The sequence below is a fragment of the Cervus canadensis genome, chromosome 2 (genome assembly GCF_019320065.1).
Source record: "Cervus canadensis isolate Bull #8, Minnesota chromosome 2, ASM1932006v1, whole genome shotgun sequence".
Lineage (NCBI taxonomy): Eukaryota > Metazoa > Chordata > Mammalia > Artiodactyla > Cervidae > Cervus > Cervus canadensis.
This window is the reverse complement of record NC_057387.1, coordinates 95,829,651-95,845,773: the sequence shown is the minus strand read 5'-3', so window position 1 is coordinate 95,845,773 and position 16,123 is coordinate 95,829,651. Positions and strand designations below refer to the sequence as shown.

The 16,123-nt window shown below is 39.1% G+C and overlaps 1 protein-coding gene across 1 annotated transcript in view; it reads right to left on the bottom strand.

Moving 5' to 3' along the window:
• The window catches only part of ZSWIM5 (zinc finger SWIM-type containing 5), a 166,872-nt gene that overhangs the window by 20,652 nt on the left and 130,097 nt on the right, over positions 1 to 16,123 (bottom strand). Inside the window, exons 6-11 of the mRNA XM_043461515.1 lie at positions 13,295 to 13,471; positions 10,244 to 10,390; positions 9,607 to 9,744; positions 8,326 to 8,586; positions 7,975 to 8,110; positions 7,014 to 7,171 (exon numbers count right to left, since the gene is read on the bottom strand). Of these exons, the coding sequence (XP_043317450.1) occupies positions 7,014 to 7,171; positions 7,975 to 8,110; positions 8,326 to 8,586; positions 9,607 to 9,744; positions 10,244 to 10,390; positions 13,295 to 13,471 (1,017 nt within the window). The remainder of the gene's footprint in view (positions 1 to 7,013; positions 7,172 to 7,974; positions 8,111 to 8,325; positions 8,587 to 9,606; positions 9,745 to 10,243; positions 10,391 to 13,294; positions 13,472 to 16,123) is intronic.

The following is a 16,123-nucleotide window of genomic DNA, read 5'->3' as shown; positions in this document are numbered from 1 at the left end:
ATCATCTTTTCTCCATGCCCTCACCCCAAACCACTTGAAAGTAACTGATTTGATACCCTGAACTCATCCCTGAGTTCTGCAGTCTATTCCTGGCAAACAAGGATACTCTTCTACTTACCTGCAACGTAACCATCAAGATCAGGAACTTTATATTGATATATTACTACCACCTAAGAAGATATGACAAACTAAATGCAACATGTGATCTTGTATAAACATGTGTAAAGATTTTATACTAGATCATGTGTTATGTTTGTCATGTCTCTTCAGCCTTTTGACAATTTGGAAAAATTCCTGAGTCTTCCTTTAACACTCATGGCCTTGACATTTTTGTAGATTAGACTAGTTATCTTATATAATGACCTTCAATTTGGATATGACTGACATTTCTGCAAGGAGATCCAACCAGTCCATCCTAAAGGAGATCAGTCCTGGGTGTTCATTGGAAGGACTGATGTTGAAGCTGAAACTCCAATACTTGGGCCACCTGATGCGGAGAGCTGACTCATTTGAAAAGACCCTGATGCTGGGAAAGATTGAGGGCAGGAGGAGAAGGGGACGACAGAGGATGAGATGGTTGGATGGCATCACCGACACAATGGACATGGGTTTGGGCGGACTCTGGGAGTTGGTGATGGACAGGGAGGCCTGGTGTGCTCCGGTTCATGGGTCGCGAAGAGTCGGACACGGCTGAGCGACTGAACTGAACTAAACTGATGTTTCCTCATGATTAGATGCAGGTTTGCATTTTTCGTGAAGTGATACTGAATTCTTATTGCCTCCTGTTAAATAATACATGATTTTGACTTAACCCATTACTCATGATATATCCATTGCCCCCAAAGTTTCCTTGTGACCCTTGCTAATCCTTTCTTCCCTTTCATCCTAGCCTATACCAAATCCCACTCCCAGGAAACTGCTGATTTTTCTGTCACCGTGGTGTGGCACTGCTAGAATTTTAGGTAAATGGAATAATACGTATGTACCGATTTTCCTTTAGTCTGGCTTCTTTCAGTTAGCATAATTATTTTGATTCTTCCACGGCATAATATGTATCAGTAGTTTGTTCCTTTTCATTACTGAGTAGTATTCCACTGTATGGTTGTTTCACAGTTTTTATCCATTCAATCTACTCATGGATATATGGATCATTTCCAGTTTGGGGTTAAAAATAAAGCTCTTATGACACTCATGTTGAATTCTTTGTATGCATATATGCTTTCATTTCCTTTGGGGTAATACCTGTGAGTGGAACGGCAGGATCATGTGTGCAGGTGTCTATTTAACTTTTTAAGAAACTGACAAATGGTTTACCAAAGTGGTTGTACAACTTATGTTCCAACCTGCAATGTATGAGAGCTTCAGTTGCTCTACATCCATGCCAGTCTTATTAAAATTGTTTTTTGTCTTTAAAATTTTAGCCTTTCTCTTATTGTTTTTTTTTTTATTTTTAAAAATTTATTTTTTGATTGAAGGATAATTGCTTTACAGAATTTTGTTGGTTTCTGCCAACATCAACATGAATCAGCCACAGGTATACATATATCCCCTCCCCTTTGAACTTCAAGATGTTATTACAATGATATCTTTAAAAATTTCAACTTCTGGCTGTACATTGCTGGTATATTGAAATACTATTGATTTTTGTATATTAATCTTATATCCTGAAACATTGTTAAACTTATTAGTTCTAAACATTTTTTGTAGGTTCCACAGGATTTTCTACATAGACAATCATGTCATCCAAGTTTTGCTTCTTCCTTTCTAATCTGAGTATCGTATAGTTCTGTTAAGTGTCTTATTGTACTGGCTAAAATCAACAGTTTGATACTGAAACAAGAGGTGAAAGTAAACAGCTTTGCCTTGTTCTTTTCTTTTTTAAAAAATTTTAACATTTAATTTTTTTGCCCCACCAGGTGGCATGTGGGATCTTAGTTCCCCAACCAGGGATTGAAACTTCTGTAGTGGAAGCTCAGAGTCTTAAGCACTGTGTAGCCAGGAAAGTCCCTGCGTTGTTCTTGATGTTAGGAAGAAAATATTCAATCTTTTACCATTAAGTATAAGGGCAGTTGTAAGAGAGATGCCCTTTATCATGTGGGGAAGTTTCCTTCTATTCCTAGTTTGTTGAGAATTTTAATGTTTTTAGTAGGAATAAATGTTGGATTTTATTAGGTGCTTTTTCCGTATTACTGAGATGATCATATGGGTATTCTTTTTTACTCTATTAGTATGGTGAAATACAGTGATTGATTTTTGAATGTTTTAAACCAACTGTGTATTCTTGGAGGTAAACCCTACTTATTATGATGTATTATCATTAAAAAAAATGTATTATTTGGATTCAGTCTCTTAAAATTTTTATTAAGAGTTTGTGTACCTATGTGCTCATGAGAGTTTTATTCTGAGTTTTTGTTTTTGCTTTTGGCTGTGCGATGTGGCATGTGGATCTTAGTTACCAGAACCAGGGATTGAACCTATAAATCCTGCAGTGGAAGCACAATGTCCTAACCACTGGACTGCCAGGGAATTCCCTGGGTTTTCTTTTTTATAGTTTTTGTCTGTGTTAGGGAAGCTAAAATGGAGGAAGTCTTGATCAGGCTTCAGAAGCAGCAGAGCAGGCCCCTGACCTTTCTTCTGACCAGTCTGGACGCTGCCCAGATTCGGTGCCTGCCTACAAGCACAGCAAGTCAGGCACCACTTTAAATAAGAAAGGAATTGGGTCCTGAAATTCTTGACAGGCTGGAGGTCTGGCCAACTGTGCCCAAGTGAAAGTGAAAGTGTTAGTCACTTAGTCATGTCCGCTGATTGCGACTCCATGGACTGTAGCCCACCAGGTTCCTGTCCATGGAGTTCTTCAGGCAAGAATACTGGAGCGGGCTGCCATTTCCTTCTCCAAGGGAACTTCCCAACTCAGGGATCGAATCCGGGTCTCCTGCATTACAGGCAGATGATTTATCATCTGAGCCACCAGGCAAGCCCAAATCCTAAGACTCACAAGATAAAACAGCAGCATTGTAAAAAGTTTAAAGTAAAACCAGAGTTGCATTTTTTGCACCAAACTTATGATACCAGTTTGCAGCCTGTGATTATAAGTAGGAACCCCCCAAACTGCAATTTGAAGTCTCACCTGTGGAGGGGAAACACTGCCCGGGACCTTTTCCCAACTGGGACTCCAGACTGCTGTTACTTGGGACTTCCCAGCATGCTGTTTCGGTCTGGATTTTGGGCAGCCCAATTTGGTGAAGTATGTGCTGTTACTCTTCTCTATTGTTTCTACTTCTCTATTCTGTTAATGATTGTATATTGAAATTAAGTAATCCTCTGTTAAATACTGAAATTGTTTATTTGTGTGTAATGGGGGGTTTCTTTTGTTAATGAATTCTTTGAACCGGAAACAAAGCTAAAGCTTTTGGCAAAATAGCTTGGTTTTGGTATCTGGATAATGATGATTTCACAGACTGAGTTAGGAAGTATTTCCTTCTCTTCAATTTTCTGCAAGAGTTTATATAGAATTGTTACGTTTTCCTTAAATGTTTGGTAGAATTTACCAGCGAAGCCATTTAGCCCTGGAGTTTCTTTGTGGAAAGATTTTTAACTACTAATTCAACTTCTCTGAACTTCATTTCTATTTATTCTTTTCTTTTTACTGTGGTAAAATAGACATAAATTTACCATTTTGAGCACTTAAGGGTATAATTCAGTGACATTAAATACATTCACATTGTTGTGCAAACACCACCACTATCTAGTTCCAGAACTTTTTCATCATCTGAAATTCTATACTCATTATATAGTAACTTCTCCTTTCCCTACCCTCTCTACTCTACTTTCTGCTCTATGAGTTTTTCCTCTAGTCTATATGCTAGCTCTATAAATGTATGATATTGTGGCCACATTATTAAAATGATACCTGCCAGGTTTACCTACTCTATGGTAATTATACTACTTCCTTTTATGACTGATAAATATTAATACTTTGTAGAGAGATACTATGTACAGTACTATGTACAGTAAGTCCCCTACACATGAACCTTCAAGTTTGAACTTTCAAAGATATGAATGTGCATTCCATCAACATTAGGTGTGAGTGAAATTTCTGCTTGTCCTCTGTCTCCTATTGCTGATCATTCTTCAGCTCTGCCATCTCCTATCTCCTCTCCTACCTCCAGTTTGTACTCTTCTTGCTGGTTCACTTGATGCCAGCCCCTGTATGCCAGCTGCTGAACTGTATGTACTACCATACTTTTTAAGGTATTGTACTGTAAGATTGAAAATGTTTTATTTTTTGTTTTCTTAGGTATTATTGTATGAAGAGTATAAATCTATTACAGTACAGTACTATTTAACTAGTTGTGTTAGTTGGGTACCTAGGCTAACTTTGTTGGACTTATGAACAAATTCGACTTATGAATGTGTTCTTGAAATGGAACACGTTCATATGTAGGGGACTTACTGTAAATATCCTGTTTCTCATCAAATGTTCAACCATTATCTTAGTATCTACTGCTATTTTTTCACTGTGGCTATTTTAGGTACCTCATATAAGTGAAATCATACAATGTTTTGTCTTTTTGTGTCTGGTTTATTTCACTTAATGTTTTCAAGGCTCATCCATGTTGTAGCATGTATTAGAATTTCATTCCTTTTTATGGCTAAATAATATTCCATTGTATATATATACTACAGTTTGTTTATCCATTCATCTGCTGACAGATACTCAAGTTATTTACAACTTTTGGCAATTGTGAATAATGCCACTATTAATATTGATGTACAAATATCTGTTTAAGTCCATGTTTTCAATTCTTTTGGGTATATGCCTACCTAATTCTTATTTATTCTTGAGTCAGCTTTGGTAGTTTGTATTCATCAAGAAATCAGTCTATTTCATTTATATTGTTGAATTTATTAGCATAAAGTTGTCTTTAGAATTTGTTGTGATGTCACTTTTCCCATTCTTAAAATTGCTACTTTGTTTTCTCCTTTTCTCTTGATCAGTCTGGACAAAGATTTCAATTTTATATATCTTTTCAAAGAAACAGCTTTTTGTTTCACTGATTTTCTGTTTTTCTATATTTTATTTGATTTCTGCTCTGATCTGTATTATTTTCTTTCTTTTACTTATTTTAGGTTTCATTTGCTCCTCTTCTCTGGGTTCTTATGTTAGAATCTGAGATCGCCGATTTGAAACCTTTCTTCTTTTCAGACATAGGTAGTAAATGCTAAAAATTTCCCTCTAAGTAAAGCTTTAGCTCTAATCCACAAATTTTTAAATGTTGTACTTTTTCATTCAGTTTAAAATATTTTCTATTAATTTTTTGTGTGTTTTTCTCCTTTGTTCAGTGAGTTACATGGAAGTGTACACTTTAATTTCTAAAACTTTAGTGGATTTTTATTATTGATTTCTAATTCAACTGGGGTTATCTGGAAAAGATTTTTATTTCAGCTTTTAAAAAATTTTATTTATTTATTTTAATTGGAGGCTAATTACTTTACAAAATGTAGTGATTTTTGCCATACATTGATATGAATCAGCCATGGGTGCACATGTGTCCCCCATTCTGAACCCTCCTCCCTCTTCCCTCCCCATCCTATTTCAGCTTTTTTTTAAACATCATTTTATTTTATTGGCCATACCACATGGCATGTGGGATCTTAGTTCTTCGACCAGGTATTGAACCCATGCTACCTGCAGTGGAAGTATGGAGTCCTAACCACTGGACTGCCAGGAAATTCCTTTTACCTTTTTTTTTTTGGAAAGATATTTTCACTGGTATAGAATTCTAGGTCAAATTTTTTTTTAAAAGAGTAATTTAAAGATTTTTCTCCACTGTCTTCTGGCTTATACTGCTTCTAATGAGAAACCTGCTCTCATACTTATCATTTATCCTTAATATATAGTGTGTATTTTTTTCCCTGCAGTTGCTTTTAGTAAGATTTTTCTCTTTAATCCCTGGTTTTAAGCAATTTGATTATGATGTGCCTTGGTATAATTTTCTTCATATTTCTTATGCTTGAGTTTCAGTAAGCATCTCAAATCTGTGTTATCCTTATCCTGCTTGGAATCTGACACTCCATGATAGGCCACTGCCACTCCCACTTCCCATATGGATGTCTAGTGTCAAATTTATTATTTTTGCCAATAAGATTTATGAAAAATGTTATCTCAGAATCATTTTAATTTGTATTTCTCATGAGGCCAGGCATTTTTAATTGTTTAAAAGTCATTTGTATCTTCTTTTCTGTAAACTGCCAGATCATATTTGTTCAATTTTTTTACTGTTTTTTAAAAATCATTTTTATATTGATTTATCTGTATCTTTTACCTTTTCTACAATGAGCATACATTCTTTTTACTATAAGAAGACAAGACATAGAGTTATTTTAAATTAAAAAAAGTGCTTTAAAAAACCCATGTAATTTCCTGGTATCAGAAAAATACTCACAGTCCATGGCAACTAGTATTTTATTATAACTTCTCTGGGGCTTATTTTCACTTCTCTTTGTGATGAGATCTACATAGCTAACATGGAGGATGTGAGCTTAAAAACCTGAGTCACTCTGGACTGTCTTATTTTTTGACCAGGGGCCCTAGAAAAATCATAAACTCTCATATCTGAGATTTGGAGCTCCATCACTTCACTGGATCTTCCAATGGTCCTGGGAAGCTAACAGGTCATTGACAATGATCCCCATTTTATAGATTTTTAAACCAGAGGCTCAGAAATGTAAAGTGACTTTATCATATGGAAGGTTAGATTTAGAAGTTACCTTAAAGATGATCTATTCTCTGTTCTCAGAGTCCTACAATTAGTAACTATGGCAAAACTCTGACTTGGACTCAGGTGTTTATTGTAATAGGCAGTAATCAAAGTGAGGATCCCTACCATTCTAAGTGTTTAAGGGAAGTCCAATAGCTTCTCTTCTTCAGGAGACTCAGGCTAAGCCTTTGGTAGGTCATGACCAGGCAGGCATACTGGGGGTGCTGGAACCTTACATCTATCTATGCTCACCTTTGGCAGCAGTCAGCATGGTGGAGGCCAGTTCACACTGCTGTGATTCCAAGTGTCCAAGCGTGAACCAGCGAGGGTAACGGCTGGGCACCACAGATACCATATGGTGAGGGTGGGAAGTGTCGCCTGCAGAAGTTGAGTTTTCTAGAACAGGTAACCTAGAAGACCCAGGGAGAGTCATCAGCTACCACCCAGACCCTTGCCATTCTGAGCCACCTTAGAGAAGCTTGTTCTTTGCTGGGGAGGAACTGGGAAGGAAAGGGTTAATGAAGAACCTCAAAGGTTTTAAAACCTATGGGTACTGTACTTTATATGAGGTGAGTGCCCGGGCACTTGGAAGAACTCAAGCTGAACAGTTCTTACTGAAAACAGTTCAAAAGTCATAAGATTATTTGTTAAAGTATAAGAAATATATGCCAAGTACAAGTAATCCTCAGCAGTCAAGCTGAGGAGCTCTCTCAGCCTTATAGTCTAACTTAAATTCTTCTGTATGGTCTGCTGCATCCTAGAAGACTACCTGCCTGAACCAAGGATTCTACTCCTGTTTGGAGACAGGATGCCCATAGTTCATTGTTCTCAAGTCTTGATATAGAAAGACTTACTTCTACTTCCCCAGATGTATCTGGTGACCTATGCCCAGGAACCATTTCTCAGTTAGATATGGAAGGGCTCAAACCCTTTGTGAAGCTGCCAAACTGGCCCTGGAACAAAGATACTCAGGCCTTAGATATTCTGTATCTGTTAAAATATCAGAGGCTTCTTCAACTCATTGAGAATGCAGCCAGGGAACATGTATGTCACTAGCTAGGAGTCCTAGATCATATAAAAATATCTGAACCATTTTAGGGCAGGCCAATGGCAGGTCCAATAGAACACAGAAAGAGGAAAAGAAAAGAAAGTGAGACAAACAAAGAGACTTCTGCTTTGGTGGAGGCATTTGGGCTGGGAAAAGGCTACCCACCTCATGGCACGTAAGGCTAATTTATAGGACAGGTCTGGATCATGAGGCAGCAGAGCTGAGAACAAATACTTGGCAAAGGTGTGCATGGGAACACTCTCTCGGTGGATGACTTCTCCCAGACCGCTGAAGGGGCCTCCTGCAGGAAGGAGATAAACCAGCCAGTTGTTTATCTGTATGCTTTTATTTGCCTGCCTGAACTTGAGCTCCAGGGATCCCACAAGTGTTTGCTAGCCATGGGAACCTTCATTAAACTTTAAAGTCAGAAATGTTGCTGTACCTGTGCTCTGTGACAGAGGGGGACCTAGAGTCAAATGCCTAAGACTCTGTGCCAACAGTCCCTTCTCTACTTACCTTCTAGTAGTAAGATGCACTGTTTCTGCAGCGTTTGCACTAGTTCATCATCCAGCTGCAGCTCCTGGAGTCGACTCAGGAGTTGCTCCTCATTACGGCACACCTTGTCCTGTGCGTAGAGGCCTTCAGGCATCACTCTCTGTTGACCCATCCCCATCAGAGCAACTTCCATGGCCAGTGACAGGTAGGACTCACTGCTGTTTGGGCAGCCTGCAGCCACAGGCACATGCTGGTACACAGGGGGTCTGCTTTCATTCATATCTGAGGACAACAGGGCACCAGATTTGTTAGGTCAGGCCCCATGGATTTTTGTGCCCCTCCCACCAATGCACACTTTGGGATACAGCTTGGCCAATAACTAACACAAAGAAGCTAAATCAAAACCAGAACAGTAATATACTGAAAATAAAAAATAAAAATATACTAAAAAATGTTATACATGGTTCTAAAGATTAACTCCTTCCTAAAATAGTTAAACTATTACTTTGTGATATTTGCAACTTTAATGTTATTGTTACTTTTTATGCTCCACCTTTGGGTTCTAAGTTTCAGGAGGAGAGCACAGGTCTAAAAGCCAGTCTTAATTTCTTTCCTTTCTCCCATTATCCATCTGGTAAATGTTTAAGGGAGACTATTAAAAGAGAGTTATTGCCCTAAGTGCTATTTTCAGGAACTTGAAAGGCTAGTAGAGACACTTACTTATAAACAAATTTTACAGCAGTGTGCTAAATACCGTAATATGTGCATGTTTACAATACAGTGATAGCATAAAGGAAAAAAGAATCAATTTTGTCTCAAGTCCCTGTTAGTCTGAGACTCTACTAAATTACCTCCCTTTTATTTCTCTTTTGTAAAATTGGTACAAAACCACCACCAGGGAGAATGTTCAAGGGAAACATGAGAGTATTATGTAATTGCAAGGGATACACACATTGCTGATGCAAGTTCTTTTACACTTCCAGATCATTCTGAGGACCTTGCCTCTGACTTCTCAAATCCCTCTGGCTCTTTTTGTTCCCTTTGGATTACTCTTCAGACATTCACAAGGTAGGGAAGTGAGAGGAGCAAAGGAAAGCTGAGGCTGGCAAAGTAAAATGGGTGAACAGGACAGAGCCAGTCCACAGAGTGGGGAAAGAAGATAAGAAAGGAGCAATCCTAAGGAAGCCACTCAGGGAAGGTCCAGTTTAGATAAGAGAACAAGAGGGGTAAAACAGACTCTGTCATGGAAAAGAAGAGGGCTCCGAAGGGTAGTCTGGGCTTCCCTCAGGCTGACCCCTGTACCTGACACTTCCAGATAGCCATCATCATTCAGGCGGCAGGCCTCAGTCAAGGTGAGAAACAGGCAGCCAATTGGATCCAGGGGATGGCCCACCCAGCCTTCTAGGTTTGTGATGGTTGTGGTTCCCCTCTGCAACAGTTCTGAAAATAAGCAGATCAAAGTTTTTGAGAGGGATAGAGACACACTGCTCTCTGTCCCTGCTTGGTCTCTTCATAAGTCTCCTCATCAGTCTCCCTCAGGTGGTGGCCCTGAGACTCAAAGTAAAGCTTGCCTTGGGTTGAGGAGACTGGTCACCAGCTCATCAGCCACTATGAGGCCACGTGGTATGCATTTAGGCTGCCTGCCAATAGCACACTATGTAGACACAGCCTTACAGTTTAAAAAGGGTCTTCTCATACCAGATCTCAGTGGATCCAACTGTCCTGGGCAAGAGGCAGGTTAGCATTATTACGCCCATTTTACAGATAAGAAAACTGAGATTTATTGCAGTAAAGAGAGATTCTACACAGAAGGTAGAATGACCTAGAATCCCCTAGCCCCTGCCATACCAGGAAACTGAATGAAAATTAAGTCCTGGGCCTTGTAGTCCCTGAGAACCCTGTCAGCCTAAGGAGTTGAGATGGCTCCTGATCACTATACCTTTCTTCTGATGCTTGTAGATTTCCAGCTGGCGCTGCTGCTGCAACCTGAGAGTATTGATAATGGCCACTGTGAGTCTGAGGGCCTCTTTTGGGTAACCATGGGAACGCAGGGCATCAACCCGAGCACAGGCTGTAGGCACATGCTCTATTAGATGAGAAGAAGATATTTTGATTCAGTTAAATTTTCAATTCAGGAAAATTTGTGTTTGACAAAGGGAGACTGTATTCAGTTCAGGTCCTCAAATCTGATCTGACATCTATTGTGTACCAGAAATTGTATTTTACCTTTTAGGGATATAAAGTTGAATAAGTCACAGGTAATACCTCCAAGGAGATACACTGCAGCCTCAGTGTAGTGGTTTGGTGTAGAAAGGGGCAAAGAACTAGGATAATAAAATGTTATACCTCTTTCTGAAGACGAACCTCAGGAACCTAATGGAGCAATAAACTGCTTTTATAGAGGGAAAGGCCTCACTTGTTTATTAATCCTGTTTCCTGAGAACCTATTATGTGCCAGGTAGCATGCTGGGCAAAGCAACTATAAAAATGTATAAGAAACGGTCACTGTCCTCAAAGAGCTCACAAATGATACATAAAAAGATCATTATAAAACAGTTAAAAAGAAATGACATGATAGAAAGAAAATATTTGAGCTATGTGCTTTGTAGGGCAAGTAATATTTTACATAGGTAGACAAACAGGGATAGGCATTCCTGGCAAAGAAAACATAAATAAAAGCATGTAAGTAAAAGCATAAAAAGTATTCTAGATAACATCTTCAGAGTATGGCAAATAGTTCTGTGTAGAGTTAGGTTATGTGGTTGGAGATAGCCTGGAAAGGTAGAGTCTGGAATGTTAAGAGATTTGAATGCCATTCTAAGAAGTTTGGATTTACCTTAAGCATAATGGATGACTACCAAACACTTATAAATGGGGAAGGAATTAAAAATTATAGAAATAATTATAGAAAATACAGATAAAATAGAAAATAAAAAGCAGAGATAAGCATTATTTCTAATTTCATATTTTTATGAAAAATGTGTCTCTAGACTTTCCTAATTAATTTTAATAAAAATGGGGTATTATAATTATTGTTTTATAACTAGGTTTTTCCACTTAATAATACATTGTAAATATTTTTCCATACCATTAAATATACTTCCATAATATTAAAAATGACTACATATCATTCCACTAAATATGTGTACTATCCTCATTCAGTCCCCTATTGTTGGAACTGTTTTTAATTCTTCTCATCTATATGTTATATGTTCATGCTCTAATAAACCCATAACTTTATGCACATCCTTAGTTAATTATTTCTCAGGATAAATTCCTAGATGTAGAATTCCTGGATCAATGAATTTATTTTAAATTATTTATTAATTTATTTTAATTATTTATTAATTTATTTATATATAATACTTAGGAGTATATCTACCTAAAGACAACAAAAGACCTATACATAGAAAACTATAAAACACTGATGAAAGAAATCAAAGAGGACACAAATAGATGGAGAAATATATTGTGTTCATGGATTGGAAGAATCAATATTGTGAAAATGAGTATACTACCCAAAGCAATCTATAGATTCAATACAATCCCAATCAAGCTACCAACTGGTATTCTTCCCAGAACTAGAACAAATAATTTCATAATTTGTATGGAAATACAAAAAACCTCGAATAGCCAAAGCAATGTTGAGAAGGAAGAATGGAACTGGAGGAATCAACCTGCCCAACTTCAGGCTCTACTACAAAGCCACAGTCATCAAGACAGTATGGTACTGGCACAAAGACAGAAATATAGATCAATGGAACAAAATAGAAAGCCCAGAGATAAATCCATGTACCTACAGACACCTTATCTTCGACAAAGGAGGCAAGAATATACAATGGAAAAAAGACAACCTCTTTAACAAGTGGTGCTGGGAAAACTGGTCAACCACTTGTAAAAGGATGAAACTAGAACACTTTCTAACACTATTTATGAATTTATTTTAAAAGCTTTTGGTAAGTGTTGTTGAAATGCAGTATTTACATTCCTACCAGTAGTATAGGAGATTACTATCTCCAACGTAGCCTCTCCTACAACAAAATCAGTTATCTTTATTTTAAAAAATTCCTGACTATTTGACAACTGTAACATGATAATTCAGTGTAGTTTTTTTTTTTTTTTTCAGTGTTGTTTTGATTTGGATCTTTATTTATAATGGGGTGTGTGTTTTTCACACACTTGTTAGGTTTATGTTTTAAAAGTATTAGATCAGAGAAGAAGAAAAATAATCAGTGGGAATTTTGGGTAGTGACCTACAGTGATTTTGGCTAAAAACTTTAAGAGAGAGACAGGCATAAATCCAGATTCAGCAGGATCTTGTGAAAGACAAAGATATGGGGTGAGGGACAGAGGTAGGGAATTAGGAGATGATAATAAAAATGTATGCTGTTGTTTTAAGACTCAGAGAATGAATATTATTTTATAAGTGTGTAGTGTGGAATATGCATTCTGTAACAAAGTCAAGAACAGACTCACAGAAGGCCAGAGGAGAGTTTAAACTCATGATGGAACAACTTTATTCTGTGATGATAAAGGAAGGAATGAGGAAAGGAAGACAGCTTGGTGACAACGGCAGACAGTGTCTGAGCTACTAGTACAGAGCAATTTAAGTTTCAAAGTTCATGCCTTTTTAGCAAAACATGTAATTTCAGAGTAGATTCTAATGTTGCTCAGTAACTGCTGACTAAGAGTCTATGAACTGATGTCTAACAGTTTTGTTAGTATTCCTTCAGATTTATTAGCTCCTTTTCCCTCCCCAAACTCAGGAAACAATAGAAATCCCTCTGTTTGAGATTACTGTACTTCAGCTGAGAACATATACAAATGGCTCAGGCTATACCCTGAGGCTCTAGTCAGGGCCCCAAAAGATCTGGATGAAGACTGTCCAAAGGGTGGTTGTGTTGCTGGTACCTATGTAGATGGCTCACTCAGGCCTGACATGAGGTGAGAATGGGCTCTAAAATTCTTAGAGTAGAATAAGTACACTTACCAAGCCACAGTGGCTGGCCTTGGGAATTAAAGAGTAGCCTCTCACTTTCCCGCTGGCAGGCAGGAGCTGTATATACATCACTGCTGATGATTCGCTGTAAGTGGCTGTCCTGCCAATGCAATTCACGGCCCTCGATGGCTCTAGTGAACACTGTCCGTCTTGGTCTGGATAAAGAATCTGGGGAAGGGAAAAAGAAAGCAGCAGTTCAGTGATGGGTAATCTGAAGCTCTAACTCCTGTGTCTTCTTTAGGATGGAGGACAGGCAGAATAATAGTGTATAGTTAGTGAGAGCAGCCACTCTGCCATTTGTCTGGGTGTTCATTATGTTGCTTCTTTGTTGGATAGCTTTTAGTGTGTCCCTGCCCTCTATGGGAAGAACATTTCTACATAGATCTATGACCGAAGACCAATTTCTCCTAGGACCCAGAGCTACATGAGAAAGAGGAGGGATAGTGATGCTCAACTGCTCAATTATAAGGACTCAAACTGCTTCCACAGAGGCCAAAGGAAAAGATAAGCAGTGAGGTAATATCCTTGGTCAACCCATAACCAGTTTCTTTTACAGTATGACCCATATCAGACTAAGTACTTCTGTCACATTGATATAAAAGCTGAAAAAGAGCTACAGTCCGTGTATTCTGGTATCTTTTTTTTTTTTTTAATTAATTTATTTATTTATTGTTGGCGGTGCTGGGTCTTTGCTACTGTGAAAGCTTTTCTCTAGTTGCAGGGAGCGGGGGCTACTCTCTAGTTGCAGTGCTCCGACTTCATTGTGGTGGCTTCTCTTGCCGCGGAGCATGGACTCTAGGACGTGCAGGCATCAATAGTTGTGGCACATGGGCTCAGTAGTTGCAGCTCTTGGGCTCCAGAGCAGAGGCTCAATAGTTATGGCACATGGGCTTAGTTGCTCCGTGGCGTGTGGGATTGACCCAGACCAGGTATCGAACCTGTGTCTCCTGGACTGCAGGCAGATTCTTTACCACTGAGCCACCTGTGATGCCCTTCTGGTATCTTTAATTTTTAAAATAATTTTATTTCTTTATTCATTTTCTTTTGGCTGTGCTGGATCTTCATTGCTGTGTGGGCTTTTCTCTGGTTGTGGCAAGCAGAGGGTACTCTCTAGCTGTGGTGAGCAGGCTTCTCATTGTGGTGGCTTCTCTTATTGTGGAGCACAGGCTCTAGGCACTCGCACTTCATTAGTCACAGCACAGGGGCTCAGTAGTTGTGGCTCCTGGGCTCTAGAGAACAGGCTCAGTAGTGTGGCGCACGGGCTTAGCTGCTCTGCGGCATGTGGGATCTTCCTGGATCAGGGATTGAACCTGTGTCCCCTGCATTGGCAGGTGGATTCCCCACCACTGAGCCACCAGGGTAAGCCCTCTGGTATCTTTATCACACTAGTATCTGCAGGGTTACAACTTGTTTTCCAATAAGAAAACCTGAGGCTGACAAAAGATTAATTAAATTGTTTTCTCACTGGAATTCTACCAAACCATCTCTCTTCAGGAAAAGGCCTGAAGGGAAACAGCAGACAAAGTAAGCTCAATTCTTTAGGGTGGTGTGTAGGAGCTGACTCATTAGAAAAGACCTTGATGCTGGGAAAGATTGAAGGCAGGAGGAGAAGGGGACAACAGAGGACGAGATGGTCAGATGGCATCACCGACCCAATGGACATGAGTTGGAGCAAGTTGCAGACGGTGAAGGACAGGGAAGCCTGGCATGCTGCAGTCCATGGGGTCGCAAAGAGTTGGACATGACTGAGCAGCTGAACAACGACAAAATACTGGAGTGGGTTGCCATTTCCTTCTCCAGGGGATCTTCCTGACCCAGGGATCGAACCTGGGTCTCCTGGATTGCAGGTAGATTCTTTACCATCTGAGCCACATGGGCTTTAATAAGAGAACATCTGAACAGAGACCTGAAGGAACTAAAGATCAAGCCTCAGACATAATTAAGGAAAGTACATTCTAGGCAAAAGGAACAGCAAGTGCTAAGCTGAGGTGGGAACATATTTGAAGTGTTTGAGGGCAGGGCAGAGGGCAGTGTACCTAGAATGGAATGAGCAAGCCAGAAAGTCACAGGAGATGAGGTCAGAGAGATACTAGGGAACCAGATCATGCAGGGCCTTCTAGGCCATGAGGAAAGATGAGCAGCTACTGGAGGGCTTTGAGCTGTTAAAGGTGTGTGATCTGATTTGACAACTGGCAGCAGCACAGAGAACAGACTTTAAGGTAGAAGCAATTAGGAGGTCACTGCAACAATTTGTGAAAGATAATGGTAATCTGTTCAGAGTAATATGCAGTAGAGGCGATGAGAGTAAATGAACTTTGGATATGTTCTAAAGGCAAAGGTAATAGGATTTGCCCATGGATTAGATCTGGGAAATCTGGGTGAGAAAGAAAAGAATCAAGAATGACTTTAAGGTTTTTAAGGTAGACTTGCCATATAAGGAGATAGGGAAGACTACACAAGAGGAACAGGTTTGGGTGGGGCTTGAGAGGTAAGAAATCCTACTGAGATGTCTATTAATATCTAAGAGGCAATATCAAAAAGGTAGTTAAACATGTGAGTCTGGAGAGGAAAAGTCTGGGCAGGAGATATAAATTTGAATGTTGTCAGTGTATAGATGATTATTAAAACAATGCAATTATCAGGGGAGTAAATACAGAAAGAGAAGTGGTTTGATGATTGAGCCCTGGGTACTCTAGAATTTTAGGTTGGGAAGTGGTGGGGAGACAGTAAAGGAGACTGAGAAGGAGGATCCAATGAAGAGAACCAAGAGAACAGTGTCGTAGAATAAGACGGAAAAGGTGTTTAAAAGAGAGAGTAGGA